Raw genomic sequence first — 17750 nt, 5'->3', positions numbered from 1 at the left:
AAAAGGTTACAAAGAACAAAATAGCAAAAACAAACACAATACACAGAACAAGGAACAATAAAGGAACAATAGAGTGAAATATTTAGCTGCCGATACGCTCTCTTGCTTCCCAATGACGATCACACAGGCTACGTCTGGAAAGCTGAGTGCAAGTGTGCAGGTGACGAATGTCCATTTCTTCGTTTGAATTGCAAAGGGGACAATTGGGACTCTTCACAACCCTTAAGCGGTAAATATGTTTTCGTAAACAGTCATGGTCAGTTAAAAGTCAAAACAAAGCCACTGACTCTGCTCTTGGTGCTGAAGGGACAAAATCACGGTTTATAAACCAAACTTTGTAGTTGCTTCTAGCTTTTAGGTCTTGCCAAAAAAGAAACTCTTGATTTTTTCCTTATATATAACTTTATTGCGTTGAATGAGACTGGCTCATTTGTAGTTGAATAATAGCAGACCCCCTCTTGGCCAGAGCATCAGCAAGCTCGTTTCCTCTAATCCCACAGTGTGCAGGGATCCACTGCAACACGACTTTTATATTCTGCTGCACCAGATCGTTAATGAAACGGCGACATTCAGAAATTTCCTGCGATTTGCAGCTCTTTATCGATGCTATCGCCTCAATAGCCGCTTGAGAATCCGATAGGACGACGCATCCCTTAAGTTTAAAATCACGGTATTTCAACTGATCTAGAGCCAGGTGTATAGCTTTTACCTCTCCATCGAATGCAGAGGCATATTTACCAACAGGAATAGAAAAAGAAAAGTGCTCACTGTAGACGCCTGCACCTGCATTTATATGGTCTCCTACTCTTGACCCATCGGTATATATGTATGTATCCATTCACTTTCGGGGTATTTAGTGTAAATCGTCTCCAGAGCAATGGCCCTAAGAACTACTTGGTCAGTCTCACTCTTTAAAACAGGCTGTATCAAATTTAAATCATAATTCACTGGTTCGTATTCGCATGGGTTTGTTGGTAAAGGGAGCGACTGTAGGTTAGAATTTATGTCATACGTTCGTTTTGTATCAAGTGCAAACTGCACAAACCCCTTTTGCGTTTTGAGAGACATTGTTGAGAGAGCATTGTAATTTACTTTGTTTAAATTTCTCCGTTATTAAAAGGTAATAATACTATCTTAGAGGACATAGTGGTGTGCCATTTAGCAGGTCTTCCTGCCCCCCTAAGAGCAAGGGTGCCCCCTAAATATCGCGAAGGGCCCCTCCCCTTCAAGAGCAAGAGTCCCTTGAAAAAAGTGAAAAATACCCCCTCAAAACAACCAACAACACCTCCTAAAAATTTCAGTGGCGCAATCTGCGCCATGACACCTCCTCCCCTTCCCCCAGGTGGGCACCCCTGCATTTAATCAAAACTATTGCGAAAAATAACTGAAAAATAAACTATAGCAGAATTGTTTTTCAAGACAAAAAACCAAAAAAGAAAAAAAAATCCTTAACATTTTTAGCGAAGTGAAGTTCAGTTTGAAAAAGTGAAATATACGAGTAAACATTAAAGATCATAATACCGATTAATTCCGTAAAAAAACTAACTTTCTAAGAACGAGAAGTTAAGAAATGATGCGTGCAACTTTTCTTTTTTAACGTATAAATTCTTGGCATTTTCAGAAAAAAATGAAATATTTTTTTCAATTCAATTTGCTTTTATTTTCATTCCAAAAGTAATTGTAAATACTTTTTGAAATTCGATCATAATATATTTGTTTTTAGGTTCGACAATCCAGCTGCTGCAGCTGATTCTCCAATTCGTCAACTCACCATGCACTATTTAGTTGCATTGAACGGTTGGCTCTTATGTTTCCCATGTGATCTGTGCTGTGATTGGACTATGGGTACGGTATCGCTAGTTCAGTCAGCCCTAGATCCACGCAACGTCGCCACTTTCACTTTTTATGGGGTCTTGGCCGCACTGCTGTATACTTGCCTTTGGGAGGATGACACAAGGTCAAAAATAGTATTAATGGTAAAAAACATTTGCAAATTACTAAATCTGTTTTTTTTTAATGATTTGCAAATGCATAACGTGTTTTCAAATGGCAGGGAGAATTTTCACTGTTCTACAAATTCGTTCTTTTATAATAACTTTATACCGTACTAGTGGCACCCGCACGGCTTCGCCCGTAATAGAAAAATTAAAGGTCTTTTGATTCGCTTGTATATTTACAAATAATGTATGGTGAATTTTCTCGCCAATTGGCTTGTACCGACGTTACGGTTCCACGCTATGATCATTTCGTATCTCGCCAATTGGCTTGTGCCCATGTTACGGTTCCACGTTATGATGATTTCGTAATTTATGATAGTTTTTTTCTTAAAATTGGAATAAAAAAAGAACCACATCGAATTTTCGAAAAATCGCTTCGAGGTGCACACCCCCATGCTACATACTAACTTTGTGCCAAATTTCATGAAAATCGGCCGAACGGTTTAGGCGCTATGCTCGTCACAGACATCCTACAGATATCCTACAAACATCCTACAGACATCCAGACATCCTCCGGACAGAGAGACTTTCTGCTTTATTATTAGTAAAGATTACCCCGCATTATTCGGCATGCCATAAAATTCGAGAGTCACCAGATTTCCAATAATACTTGCCTGGTCCTTTCCGGCATGCGAGAAAAAGCGAGGTTAGGAAAAAAAAATGAATAATGCTATATAAAAAATATATGTTCAGCTTAAAAAATAATATAAGTTCTATACGTATCTTAATAGTATTAATAAACAGTTTAATTTTGTAAAAATGTTGACTAACAATGTCATTTGTTATTTTAACAAGAAAAATATCATTAAAGAGCTGGTGTGTGCATCACATCACTTCCTTTTACACCAATTTAACGTTGTTTCAATATTATTAACAATTTTAATGTGATTAAAAATATCACCAACAGTGGCCAAATTAAAACCAAATTTGTCACCAGGTTGACGACAAAATTTCGCGACCAAAAGACTGTCAATATATCGCCAAGTATCCGCCAAATTATAACACCACTTGTGTTTGCATTGAAATTAACAATGATTTCCCCCAAAAAAGGTGCAAAATACCCACTTTAGAAAAACCCGAACGCAACCAAAAAGAGAGGTGCACAACTAGGCCCCACTAGGAGTCTACGAACCAAATTTCAATTTTCTAGAACATACATACGCACATACACACATACTTATATTGCTGGTAAAAAAAAATTGCATCACTCTCGCATTTTCACAACAATGGGATTATGTGAGAAGTTTCGGTCGACCGATTAACGATGAATGCATGTGAAATTCTGCAAAACTTATGAAATAAACATTTAACTGCAGGAATCCGATTATTGTTTAGGTAGTTCGGGGCTGTTTCCGGACCAAGGCAAACTAATGACCCCATGCTCATTTTTCCATTTTTGAGCTTGCGTGTGAGTTCAGCGAAAAGAAAATTACTCAACCCATGTCAATTTAATTCTAATGGCAGGATGAGGGTTTTTAAATTGTTACTCACCAGTTTTGCCTTATGTCACGGAGCGGAATCATCCTAGAAAATGACGTATGGAACTGAAGTAAAGTGATCCCGGATAGTATGTAGCAATTTCTCCTCCAAAATGCCGATATACACCTGAGCGTTTACTGTTCCTTGCACAAAGTGAAGCCCACCAACTCCTTGATCAGAAATACATCCCCACATCATCTGGGATACGGGATGCTTGACTGTGTGTTGAATGCAGTCGGGATGATATTCCCATCCTTTGCGGCACGGGTGATGCAATTTTTTTTACCACCACTGTACGTACATACAGACGTCACGAGAAAACTCGTTGTAATTAACTCGTCAATCGTCAAAATGGATATTTCGGGCGTCTATACGTTCTTAGGTGTATATGCGCGTGTGATCGGGACGAAAAAAAAAACTCAGCATTCATTCGGGGATGAGCAAAATGGAGATTAAGGTCGGTTTTTGAGTGAAAATTTTTTCGCGAATACAATGCTTCCTTTTTTGTTAAATTAAGTATTAATGAATAATTTTATAAAACTTAAATTAAAACAAAGCAAACATTTAAGCAGTAAGTTACTGTCTCTAAGCCAGTGCTAAAGAATTTCCCAAAGCTATTCAATGAATAAAAATTAAACTCGCCTCTCTAAAAGGAACATAAAATAATTTATTTAAAAATATTATGAACGAATCGCAGTAACGATAATTGCTTCGGAATTGATTACTGTATTGGCATATAATTAAATCCGTTCATAATGACCTACCATGAATAACAAGCACATATTATATGCAATATACAATTGGAACTGAATGAGGAAAAATGCTTTTGTTTTGCTGCAAAACAAACCTCGAATTATCCCGCATGCCGGATAATTCGAATTTCCCGGCATGCTGGTCAACCTCGATTTTTTTTTTTTTTTTTTTTTGGCATACCGGAAAATGCGGGGTAATACGGTAGTATGATACTTTATTTTAACTATTTTTCAACTGTATGTTGATGGTGCAATTGTTTCAGACGCTCATTTTAAGTTTGCAATTTTTTAAAGATTTCAAGTTTTTTAACGGGTTCAAAAATTTAAATTTTTTAAAACTTATTTAAATGAATTATGATAAATTAAATTTATTCTTGTGGCGAAGCACAGTTTGTTCTTTTTTAGGATAATGTATCTTAAAAATAAAAAATAAAGAGTATGAACAAATGTATGAAGAGTCATAAAACAATTGCTAAAAACAAAAGTAAACATAAATTAAGAAGTACATAAATATAAAAAATCAAAAGTTTTAAAGCTATCTACTTTTAATGCTGATATACGGAAAAATAGGCTCGAGTAGTTCTATATTAAGAAAACAAACAACACTCACCACTTCGTTGTTATTTTATTTGACATGTTAATAAAATTACTTGTAGAAACACTTCGCCTATATTTTCCTGAAAAATATAAGATGTTAAACGAACTTAACCTGCTTTTTTTTTTAATAATTTTTTTTTTATATAGAAATGATTTTACTTTAAAGTAAAGTAACTGATATTCACTTCAACATAGTTTTAAGTTTTATGCCTAACAAGACAAAAATAAAATAAAAAAATTGAAATCTACAAGAGCCTCATTTGTTTTTCTGTCGTCTAGACGTAATGTATTAAAAACTTCAATATAAACCAAACCTACTTCTTCTTAAACTAAACCTCATATATCTAACTAACCTTTTCCCGAATTTCCCGTAATAATTTGTGATCGATCTATTTGTGACACAAGGCACATGGTTTCACGTACTAAATTCCATTGATTAACCCGAATAGTAACCATATCAAATGAAATGCATGTAATCAACTAAACCAATACTAAGGTTTAGAAATAAAACTTATCGTTGGACATAATTCTGCCGTGTGCAGGTAAAGAGCAGTAATTACAAATTTCTCATTTAAAATTTTTTTGAATTTTTGTCATCGATTGTACGTTAACTTTATTGTACAAGTTGTTTAGTTGGTTTCCGCTGAAAAAAAGGCGCGAAAAATTGAAACTGACACACATTTTTGCAAATATCTCGAAAATTCATTTCTGCAGATACTGCTGTTTACCTGCACACGCCAGAATTACTATCTTTATTTTTCTTTGCCAGAATTTTTTTAAATTATAAAGATTATTTTATCAACATGCCAATCATCTCTTTGCTGTGCTTTCTCGCTTTCACTTAATGTACTTAGTAAATATTCAACATTATATTCATCTCGTGTATCTTTTACCTCTAATTCCTTTCAGAAAGAATTACTAATTGATTTTTTCAGGCCATAGCATTCTTGGCTTTCCCCTTTTTACCAGCATCAAATCTCTTCTTCCCTGTGGGCTTCGTAATTGCAGAACGAGTTTTATACATTCCAAGCATGGGGTTCTGCATGCTCGTTTCTTATGGCTGGAGCCTTCTGCACAGCAAAATGTAAGTCAGTATTCTGTAAAAAATGATGATAATAAAGACAACATATGAGGCAGTGAGAAGCAAAGGGATGCAAGTGGACTATTTTAAGTTTCGAGTAAAACGCGTTTAAAGATCAGATCCTAGGTAGGCTTTCCTTTAAATTTATTTTCTAAATTACACTGTACAGCAGCACCTACCAGGTCTAATAGTACAATCTCTTGCCCTAAGACAAAAGAGAGGTTCACCTACCATTTGTGCTGGTTATCTCCAAATTTTTTAATTTTGCCACTTGCATCCCTTTGCTTCTCACTACCTCATATTTAGTTCTTAAATTTTCCAGCACCGGAACAACAACAAGAAATAGTAGAGATCAGACACTGGGGGAAACGTAGTGTAGTTTGGGGGGCTAAGACATCCAGAACCCATGGTTTCAAGCTATTTGCTAATCCTAGTAAATTGAAAAAAAAAAAGAAATTAATTTGAATTCTGAAATTTTGAATTCAAATTATGTTTTTCGCAATCACGACAGGACCCTACTCATTGGGCTTATTGCTACCAGAAACGACTCCTGTCCCCCCAAGCCTGCCCTTCCTTCTGGGGGTTACGTGTGTATATTTGGGTATGTGTGTGCAGGCTTGTGTATGTGCGTAGACCTGTGTGTATGCACTTAGGCGTGTGTGTATGTGCGTAACGGCTTGTGTATGGGAGTGTGTATGTGCGTAACAATGCGTGTGTGTGAGCGTGCGTGTATGTAGGACATGGACGCCACCGATCAGGAAAAGCGGCTACCGGGGGACAGTCGCGCTTCTAGAGACCGGTGGGCGGTGGTGCTGCAGAGGCCCCTGGTCCAAGCTGGAAAAGGAACCGGAACGCCAAGGACCGTCAAATGAGAACAATAAGCAATCGTGATTGCTCAAAAAAAAAGTAAAAAGAATGTTTTTACTAATACCTTTTGTCTAGTTTTTTAACCCAAAAATGAAAGCACATTCAAAATTCGTACATATATTTTTTATTTATTTTTTTTAATTATTTTTATTTATTTATTTATTTATTTTATTTTAAGGATTGCTTCGTAGGTATTCGTTTGGAAACGGATTTTTAACTCTTTTACCACATTTTTAATGCAAACCAACACAAGTGATGCTTTTACAAGGTTTCGTAGCATTAGAATGTTTATGGTTTAAGATAAAAGAAGGGCACATGATCTGCAATACTTTCCCCCCTGAAACTTTGAGTGTTATTAAAAAAACGCTTAAAACGTCGAAATTTCAAAGTAAATTTTTAATTTTTAATTGTGCATTTCAGGGCGAAAGTGTGAAATGTCTGTCGTCGCCAGTGGCCGAAAGGAACAACTACATTAGTAGCCTCTTTTTTGAAATAGTGGCCACTTTTCTTAGTTCAATATGCTAAACGATATTTTTTTATCACAATACTTTTATAGTGAAGTGTATAATTATAAATATATTATCTAATTTCAATGAAATTAATTACTTCATAATGGCTCCATCTGGATTTTGATGGAAAAGATGTTACCTATTACTTAATACCTTCATTACTTTTTAAGATAATTTTATTATTTTCTGAGGTGACGATAGGGAAGTGACTGACAAAATGGCGGTTTTTGATCGGCATTTTTTCATTTATTCCCCCGGTGCCAGGTGGTGACCGCTGATTCAGCCCTTTATTATGAATGCTTTAAATTCTTATTAATTTCATAAACACGCTATTTGTTTCCATGAAATATTTATTTCATTACATGGCTAGTACATAACTAAAACAAACACTCATATAAGAAGTACATGCTTTTTAAAAATGCTTTTTTCTCTCTTTTTTAGGAAGTATAAAACTCTGTCCTGGTGTCTAATTTTGTTTATATTAGTTATGTTCACGGCGAAAACTATTCGTCGAAATTTTGACTGGTAAGATTTTGATTTACTTACGTATTTAAAGAACTGTATATTGTATAATGGTGTTAGAATTTTATTTTTGAATGAAACCAAGTTGCATGGTATATGTATACTCAATTATATTGTTAATCTTCTTTGCAAGGAAATTGTTTCGTAAGTTTCATCAAACATTCTTTCAGTCGGAGTTTAATAACAGTATCAAACTATCAGTAAAATTAGTTAATTTCTTACAACCCTAGAAATTCTTAATCTTTCTGCTGTCTTGAACAAATTGTACTAAATTAGACATAATAAGGTCGATATTTACAATAATTAACTTTAAAGTTCGCAAATATTATTTAAATTGTCGGCAAATTCTCGCTGTTTACTATAAAACATAAGATGTAAAATTCTGTAATAATTGAAATAAACTAGAAAAATTGTTCTTAAAGATTGTGTTGAATAACTGATTCCGTAATATTTTTATTAATGACATGGTGCAAACTTGAAACATAATTTTTTTTAGAAAATGAAGATTATACTTGAAATGCAATTGAAAGTTGACAAGACAACTTACAATTTCAAGATATAAACGAAATTTCAGCATCATATATGCATTAAATTTTGCTCTGGTAAATAGTTATTCGGCAGAAAATGTTTTACTAAAGACCAAGTATTTATTTAACTTTTAAAAACTGTTGGTCATAAAGACTTCCAAAAATGCATCTTAAAAGTAAATGTTTTAAACATTTTAATTTGGTTTTTATATTTCTGTCAAAAGCATTTCATAAACGTTTTGAAAAGTTTGTTTTTTAATTAACTTAAAATTAAAATTGCTCTGCTTTTTAAGAGAAATTTTTTCTAGTTTTTATTGACTAAATAGTAAATAAGTTTATATACAATGACTTATACATATAAAAGAAGAAAGTAAAGTATGTTACAATTATAAAAAAATGGTCTGAAACTTTTTCTACAATGTACACATTATGTTTTGAACTACGATGAAGAGGAAAAGATAAATTGAAATTTATAATTAATAAACAGTTTAAACACTTTCAAACACTGCTTTTATCTTCCGAAAAAGAAAGCTGAAGTGGATGTAAGTTCAGTTTCGAAAACATAACAAAAAATGTAACAAATGTAGCCAAAAAAAATAATAAAAGCAGCTGTTTCGAGTCTAAAAGAACTGAAGTAAAAAAGGGGAGATTCGAGAAAACCCGAAGACAGGCAAAGAAAACCCTTGCCCTGTGTGCACTTATAAAGAGATTCGGTCTATTAGCCTCGAATGCTGAATTTTTAACGTTTATATTTGTATTTATTTTTTAATCTCCCAAACATTTTTCTACTACGCTTTTACAAATCAAGACAACATTTGTAAAGAAAATTTTACAGCGAATATCCATATCCAATTACGGAGAAAGAATATATCATGAGTTAAAAATAGCAATCTTTTACCTCTTTGGCAGGCAGAATGAATACACAATTTTTATGGCCGGTTTAAGGGTGAATCAAAAAAATGCCAAGCTCTACAACAACGTCGGTCACTCCCTGGAGAGTCAAGGGCATCACAGCGAAGCTCTGGAATATTTTCAAGTTGCTGTCAAGTAATATTTAAAACTGTATTTCTCATTCTCTGTTGTTTGAAATATGCTTTAACTCAAAGCGTAAAGTATTTCTTTCCATCTCACTTTTTCCTCTTTTTCCCATGGATTATTTTGTCATCTTCAGAGTACAACCTGATGACATAGGAGCGCATATCAACGTCGGGAGAACGTATCATCATTTACACATGTATGAAGAAGCAGAAAAAGCTTTCAGAAAGGTACACTGAAAATGGTTTGAATAAATTTTGTTTGGTATTTTTACTCATGCATAGTTTTTTTACTAAACTTTTTGTTGATAACTTTTTCGTTGAAAATATTTCTTATTGTAGCAAGGTTTTTAAAGTTTTTAAAAATATTTTTTATTTAAAAATTTAAAAATCAACTCATTCATCCACAGCACTCCTTAATCACAAAGTTTTTGAAATATTTAAAACAAATGATTTTTATTGAAAAATATAACTACCTACTAATTCATCAACAGCAGAAACTCCTTAATCGATAGAAATATAAATTAATAATTAATAAAACAACTTAAACACTTGAAAACGTGGCTAGGTCATGCCACCGTCAATTTGAATTATTATTTCTAATGAAATGTATGAAAGGTCACGCGAGGGAAAAAATTACCGTTTTCCGTGGAATGGCCCTGCTTTTGTCTTCAAAAAAAAAAAAGAAGTTAAAATAAGTTTCATTTAAACTTCTACATTTTAGACACCTTATCATACAGAGCAGTTTAAGTCCTTATTTACAGACATTCTATTGGCATTTTTAGTTGTCTTTAGATATTTATTTCTAATAATAGTCCCTATCTATATTAGAAATAAAGATCTAAAGACAACTAAGTTTATCCTAGATCAATAAGTTTATCCTAGTCATAGATATTTGATGTTTGCAATTAATATGCTCCTATTTCTCACTCATATTCGGTAGAAACAATTTCTGTTAATCATTCGCAATCTAAACATTTTTTTAAATGTTTTTTTTCTTTTTAAACTTAAAAACACACAAATTTTTAATTTAATTTTTAGCGAAATAGTTTTAAAAGTATGTTTTCAACGTGTTACAACTGGATTTCCGAAACTTAATCTGCAGAAATTAATTACTTTAATACGTACATTCAAAATGTTAAAATTACTAACAACTTTGAATGAATATTTAAATTTCTAGCATGTTTTTCAAATTATTTCGCATATAAAAACAACAAAAAATGCATTATTTTCTAAAAATAACTGCTTAACTATATAGTTTCGCGCCAGATATGAAATTAGTAAATCGTCTTAATAGAACATCAAAAGAGATTCACTCCCACTCTTCCAAAATGTCTTTCGGAAAAACGTAATCCTTCGGCGTAATCTTAATCCAAAAGATTTTCTAATTTTACTGGCTTATATTTCCAAATTATCCCCTGAATACGAAATAATTCACTACAACTTCGTCAGAGGCTGTTAGAAGGTGGTTTTTCTCTCTAAAGTTCAAACTCCTTATTGAATTACGAACAAAGGAAAATCCTTTTTGATCTCAAATTTCAATTTAGGAGGAACTGATTTCATCTACTTAACTGTCAAAACGTCCTGAAAAACCAGTTATAAATTTATCAAAATTTTTCTGTCCAACCAGCAATCCGTATGATAAATGCCGTTTTAATTTTCTTAACAGGCAAAGGATCTTCTTCCACGACCAAAAACTGGAGAGCCTTACCAAGCTCGTATTGCACCGAGCCATTTAAATGTATTCCTCAACTTAGGAAACCTAATCTCAAGAAATGGTTCCAGACTTGAAGAAGCTGACGCAGTAAGATGAATACATTTTAATTCTACATTTCCTGTTCCTTCTCCTTTTATCCAATGAAAACGTTCTTTGTGAAACTAAAGGAGCTTCTACTTACTGGGGATTTATTCACTTCCGTTTGGAACTTTGGCGGCAAAATTGAACTGTCTCAGAATGAAGAAAGTGTTCGTGATAGAATTAATTTTTATGCACGAGGGATCTCGTTTCTAATGTGTAGCTAGTGTTTTTTTTTTCTTTTTAATTAATGTAGAGGGCAGTATTGAAACATTTGGTTTAATGTTGTTGCCGTGTATAGCAAGGTGAGAAAATAAATTAGAGAACATTTAAATATTACCGAAAGCGTGTATTACAGCCTTGGCAATGTCAATGCCTCTATTAGAGTACAAAGTGTCCATGCTGCAGTCACTGTGTATTTTGAAGCGGACATGAACATTGAACAATGGAAAGGCAGCTAAGAAGGTGTTTGATTTAGTTTAATATCATAAACATTTACCATTACTCTTTTGTCAAAAATGTTTTGTTTTTTTATTTTATTTGTCTAATTTTAAGACAGTGAAGATAAAGTTTTTTTTACTCGACGACCGAACCTCATATTAAAATGATTCTCGCTTGCCAAAACTCATATAAAACTTCAAAGTATTTAAAATTTTTCGAAATAACATGGGAAAATATAGGAAGAAATTAAAATAACAATAATTGTTGTTATTCTTACTATTCTTCTTTTATTAAATGCCCCTGTTTTTCAAAAACTATTATCTGAATATTTGGCACCAAGTTATAAATTATGTTTATCGATCTGTAACAGTGAACAAAACAACAGGTCGCAAGAAACAGCTTTGCAGGCTGGATGTGGTCCACGGGTCGTAGGTTGGACACTACTGTTTTATAACATGTGTAATAGGCAGATGAAAAAACCTGTTAGTGTATAAATTCCGGTTTTTATTTTTTAAGCTAATTTTGATGTATTAAAGTAAAAAATATTATGCATAAAATTGTAAATAATTGAGCTAAAAGGAAAATAAGGGTTTGTAAAAACAATTGTAACTTAGTACTGTCTGTTTTTCACGAGAAAAGCTCCCGTCGTACAGTCTGAGCCCGTCTACTGCCATAGAAATGGACTTCGTTCAATTTCTGCAAGGGTTAGCAGGAAGGTTTTTTAGCGCCATTTCGCCACTTTCTGCTCGCCTTTGTGCAGTCGTACGGGTTTTTTAAACATTAAGCTTCCTTTCGGTAAATGAGACACGCCTCATTGCTATAGCAACAGGCAGGCCAAGACATTTCGGCGGGGGCTTTTCTCGTGATGGCCGGACAGTAAGTAAAGATCTAAGTAAAAGAGAACAGCGTTATAATAGAAGTGATAAAGTCAGCAAAAAGCTATTGCGAGGCTGTCAAAATTAGCTTCGCATCAGCGAATAAAATATAAGGTGCGAGACAAATCAAGGTTTTTAAATTTTAGTTTTTAACTTTTCATCACAAAATTACATATTTGAAACTACAAATAACAAACTTGAAATTATTAATGTTTCGCTAGCTAAATGTATTCATGAATTCAACGTTGTCTATGGCAATTGTTCTATGAAAATTTCACAATTCGGTTTCGGAGCTTCAAAGAGTCGTTTTAGAGTTCAAGAGCAGAGTCTTCTCGAGTGCAGAAAAATCTTCTTTGATCCTTGAAACAGGTGTTTAATTTTCATATATCAAGTAAGGGGCTCCTGTCAATCCTGGAACAGATTTACACTGAATCTTGAACCATTGCGCTGAAACTTGTATGCATTGCACAGCTCCATTGCAGTTTCACTTTTCATCACAAAAGTAAAGTAATAAAGACTGCAATAATAAAGACTGCTGGTGCAAAAATTACCATTTTAGTTATGTTTTTGGGTATGTGGAATGGATGGTATAAATTAGATAACACAAATGAGAATATATTTATAGCACTTAAAACAAAACATCTATAATAAACCGTAATCTCATGATTATCATTTTTAATTCTGAATAAAAAATACAATAATGCTAATTTGACTTAAACTCATTTTTTTTAAAAGTTAGGCACTTAAAAAGAGAACATATTCTGACTCAACTGTTCGAAAGCATTAAAGATAATGGAAATTAAATAACGAATTCTGTTTATTTTGTTCCTTATTTCGTTATGTAAGTTTTTGACAAAAGAGTTGTGCTTATTAAGATATCTCATCAATTTTCTCTTTCCACTTATCAGTATTTTCTTCGAAGTTTCCACGTGAAAAAATACCTTAGCGCTCCCCCCCCCCCTCCCAATGAAAAAAAGCTGGAATATAGCTTCAAATGTGTTAAACATACTTGTCATTATTCATATGCTTTTAAACGTTTCTTTTGTAGTTATAAAAGCAAACCATGTATCTTTAAATGTATTTTTCAGCTATACAAGCAAGCAATAAGTATGAGATCGGATTACATTCAGGCTTACATTAACAGAGGGGATATCCTGATTAGACTAAATAGGTAACGAGATCTTTTGAATGTATGTATTTTAAAGTTTATTCACTGTATGCAATTGTTTTAATGTAAAAAAGTACCAAATTAAAGGAAAAAAACTTGAAATCTTTAGAGGATGTCTCTTTATCCCTTTGAAGCATAGTGGCTGCTTCGTTTGAGTCATTTTCGTTCTTCTTAGTCGACTGTTGAAGCCACTGTGCCAGTTGGTTGGAAAAAATGAAAGGCTAGATGGCCGCAAGGGAAGTCACAATGCCTCAAAGGTTTTAAAGTGTTTCAGGATTTAAAGTATTCCGTTTTTTTCCCCGTCAGAAAATTTTAGTAAATGTCTTAAGATATTTTTCCATTTCACAAGATGAAATTCTAATGATTATTAACTGATACCATTTAAATACCACACGTAAAATGCAGATAAATTTGAATTTGTTTAGCCTTTGTGTTGTTCCTTTTTCTAAACTACAATAAATCAGTTAAGAGACTGGTCGAACTGAAAAATTAGCTTATATTAGGCCGATTCTACCTTGTATTCTTATAAATAAATAATAAATGTTGTTGTTGAATATTTAACCTAAAACTATATACTAGAATTTTATTTTGGATTAGCAAAATTCAATGGAAAAAACGATGCCTAAGAGAGAGAAAAATTACACACCTATGCAAGTTTATAGAGTCACTAAACTTTCTTGAGCAACTAAAACTTCCCCTCGGTTCTGTTAATTAGCGTTAATTTAATAAATCTTTACTTATCAGCGAAGAAAATTCCTTTTAGGCACTTAACTCATAAGACAAAGAGCAAGGCATGCGCGATCACTCTGACTTAAAAATGCTAAATTACTGCTAATAAACTCATAATGAAAGTGTTTAAAACACGATATTTAGTCTTGGTATGTCGTACTTTCGCATAAAGTTGAATATTGTTGAAATAAGAAACTTGCTCTTGTTGTCATAATATGAAAATTACCAATTTTAGGTTTAACTCAAAAATTATTTACTCTAGGGATGCAAATGAATTTGGAACTTTGCATGGGTGTGTCTAAATAAAATGCGCGAGTTTCTCAACCATAATTGATTCAATTGAATTTGATACAAATATATTGAATATTTGTATAACATGCAATGAGCTAGAACAAGGGATCTCAACCAGGGTTAACTCCCCCCTCCTAGGGGGGGTGTAGAATATTTTCTATGGAGGCATAAATGTATACCAAAAATAAAGTAAACTAGTACATTACGGAACTGCTGTATCTATATCTTATGAATTCTTGGCTCTAACGTATAATCGCTCATATATTAGTAACTACAAATTTCTGCTACTAGCAAAAACGGCAAATTTTCAATAATTGGGAAATTTGCAATCGTAATTCATCGGCATTAAATTTTTGGTAACAATACCTGCACGAGGATTTTTTTTTTTTTTCTTTGAATGCGGAAACAAAGAGTGGGGAAATATCTATTTGCATAAGGTTACATTTAAAAAAAAGTTTCAAAAATAAAAATCTGTACACAAAAATTTAACGACCGTGCCATTTCCAATTTTCGATGTATGCTACAAAGGCAAAATTAAATTGCAAAAATTGAAAATCATTTCAAAAGCCATGCTTGTTTTAATTACAAACATTTTATTTGAAAATAAATACAAGATCGCAAAAGATAAAAATTTTCAATTGTTGAGATTTTTCCGATCATTTGACAACAGTTAAATCGCGTGACAACCTTTCTTTAACAGATGATTTTTAATGTGATTTATCTTTCACATTACTGCATTAATTAAACAATTTTTATTCGAGTAAGCGATGATTAAAAACAACTCGACGTTAAATCCCGGTTATCACAAATTTGCCATTTCAACTGCGCTTGCGCGCGGACTTAGCTGATTTCAAAACTCTTGCTAAAATTAATTACAATTATTTTAAATTTGTTAATGAATATGAGATAGCAACAGATAAAAATTCGAAATCGCAAAGCTTTCTCTGATTTAGTTTTTAGGCCTCGGTAAAGGTTGAGTTTTGCGTTTTAATTATTAATGGATTCGGAGTCTGATTTTTCTACTAAACAAAGGCCCTTTTCAGGGCCAAATTTTTAAATACAAAGCCGAACCCTCAACCTAAATAAAAATGTATAATAGAAAGCTGTTTACGCCTAACGTAAAATATCCGCAAAAGACGGATATCTGTTCTCATATTCCAATCATTTTTGAAGTACACAACATGTTTTACGTTTATGTGAAATAAATATTTCCAAACCAATAAATATTGAAGTATCATTTTTCTCTTTACATTATAAAGATTATCAGTTATTCATATCCGTAATTTCATATAATGTATCACGAAATTGCTGTGAAAATATTCTAATCGCATTCATTATACAAACAAGCAACACGAAATCTTGAAACAGAAAGCCCAAAAAGCTAAGTCCGCGCGCAAGCGCAGTTGAAATGGCAAATTTGTGATAACCGGGATTTAACGTCCAGTTTAAAAACAACGTCAGCGTCTGTTCCCGTGCAGGTTCATATTTGCTCCAAATGTCATCTGAATCGAAGCATTACTTCTTGAGATAGTGCACTCGCAGTGAGCAAGAAGGAACATTCGATTGCACTCACTCCCCTCTTTGAGCTATTGGCACCAAAACCGAATCAGTTCTTGTACCACCTAAGATCTAACCGTCGATCAATATTTGCTTGGTGTTGTTCATTATCTGTCCAGATATAGAGTCATGAAGTATAAAGAAAAAACGTATGATTGCTCACCCCTCTTTTGTGCTACTGGCACCAAAACTGAACCAGCACTTGTACTCTCTGAGGTGAACATATGGACCAAACTTTCTTTGATTCCGCCCGTTACTTCTTTATAGCCGGCACGAATAACGAAGAAAACGTTCAATTCCCCCTGTCTCTACCAAGAGGATTTTTTTTTCCAAAAAAACTATTGGGCACCAATTCACATGGGAGTACATATGAGGCAGTGAGAAGCAAAGGGATGTAAGTGGCAAAATCAAAAATTTGGAGATAACCAGTACGCATGGTAGGTGAACCTCTCTTCTGTCTTGGGGCAAGAAATGGTACTAGTAGCCGTGGTAGTTGCTGCTATACAGATGATTTAAAAACAAATTCAATGAAAGCCTACCTAGGACGTTGTCTTTAGACGCGTTTTACTCAGAACTTGAAAATATCCCCTTACATCCCTTTGCTTCTCACTACTTCATATGTGCATCAAATGTTGTTCGATTTCATTCAGTAGTTTTTGCTCTCGAACGACCGTAAAAAATCGGTCACACACACAGACACACGGATAGACGGACATATTCCAAAAATGATCGAAATAGACTCAGCACACCTCATAACGTGCAAATCCGTCAAAATTCAAAATCTTTCGAACTCCAATATTTTTTTACTGTATTTTATATACGGAAGAAACTAAAACGTAAAATGATCTGCGAATTACTCAATTTCTAGGTCACGTTCAAATATTTTCGACATTATAACCGTTTTTTTTTAAGTTTTTAATGCAGTTTATACCCACAAACCCGTGTGAACCTGTATTTGCAACATTATCAGACAAGAAGTCAAATTTCAAAATATCAAGCAAAGTTAGTCATCAAAAGTAAGCTGAGCTGCGCTTTTTCACAAGTTACAACCGAATACTCAAAAACTTATCAGGTGAAAACAGTGGTTATCCTCATTTTGATGTCAACATGTCGACGGGTACATCATTCTAATGTCACCTATATCCTATGTTACTTCAAATGTGGTTGAATCAAGTTCTTTGATTTTAAGAAGTTATTTTTAAACGAGTTGATGTGTGTGTGTGTGTGCATCACGTGACTTCCTTTCACAGCAATAAAATGTTATTTCCCCATTATATGTGATTAAATAGTTAACTCTCTAAATATCACCAACAGGGGCCAAATTGAAACAAGATTGAAAAAAAAAATCGTCAAATTTGCCGCCATGTTGGCGACTAAAAGACTGGCGATATATCGCCAAGTGTCCGCCAAATTATAACACCACTTGAGTTTGCTTCAAAATTATCAATGGTTTCCCTCCAAAAAAATTCAAAAGATCCCTTAAGAAACACCAGAATGCAACCAAAAGGGAAGGTGCACAACTAGACCCC

General features: G+C 33.5%; 1 protein-coding gene across 1 annotated transcript in view; it reads left to right on the top strand.

The window, feature by feature from the left end:
- The window catches only part of LOC129221021 (protein O-mannosyl-transferase Tmtc3-like), a 117987-nt gene that overhangs the window by 59514 nt on the left and 40723 nt on the right, over nucleotides 1-17750 (top strand). Inside the window, exons 9-15 of the mRNA XM_054855457.1 lie at nucleotides 1724-1976; nucleotides 5761-5909; nucleotides 7724-7807; nucleotides 9241-9378; nucleotides 9503-9596; nucleotides 11035-11169; nucleotides 13565-13647. Coding sequence (XP_054711432.1) covers nucleotides 1724-1976; nucleotides 5761-5909; nucleotides 7724-7807; nucleotides 9241-9378; nucleotides 9503-9596; nucleotides 11035-11169; nucleotides 13565-13647 — 936 coding nt within the window. The remainder of the gene's footprint in view (nucleotides 1-1723; nucleotides 1977-5760; nucleotides 5910-7723; nucleotides 7808-9240; nucleotides 9379-9502; nucleotides 9597-11034; nucleotides 11170-13564; nucleotides 13648-17750) is intronic.

This window comes from Uloborus diversus, chromosome 4 (genome assembly GCF_026930045.1).
Source record: "Uloborus diversus isolate 005 chromosome 4, Udiv.v.3.1, whole genome shotgun sequence".
Taxonomy (NCBI): Eukaryota; Metazoa; Arthropoda; class Arachnida; order Araneae; family Uloboridae; genus Uloborus; species Uloborus diversus.
The sequence above is the reverse complement of the archived record's forward strand: the minus strand, read 5'-3'. Positions and strand labels throughout refer to the sequence as shown.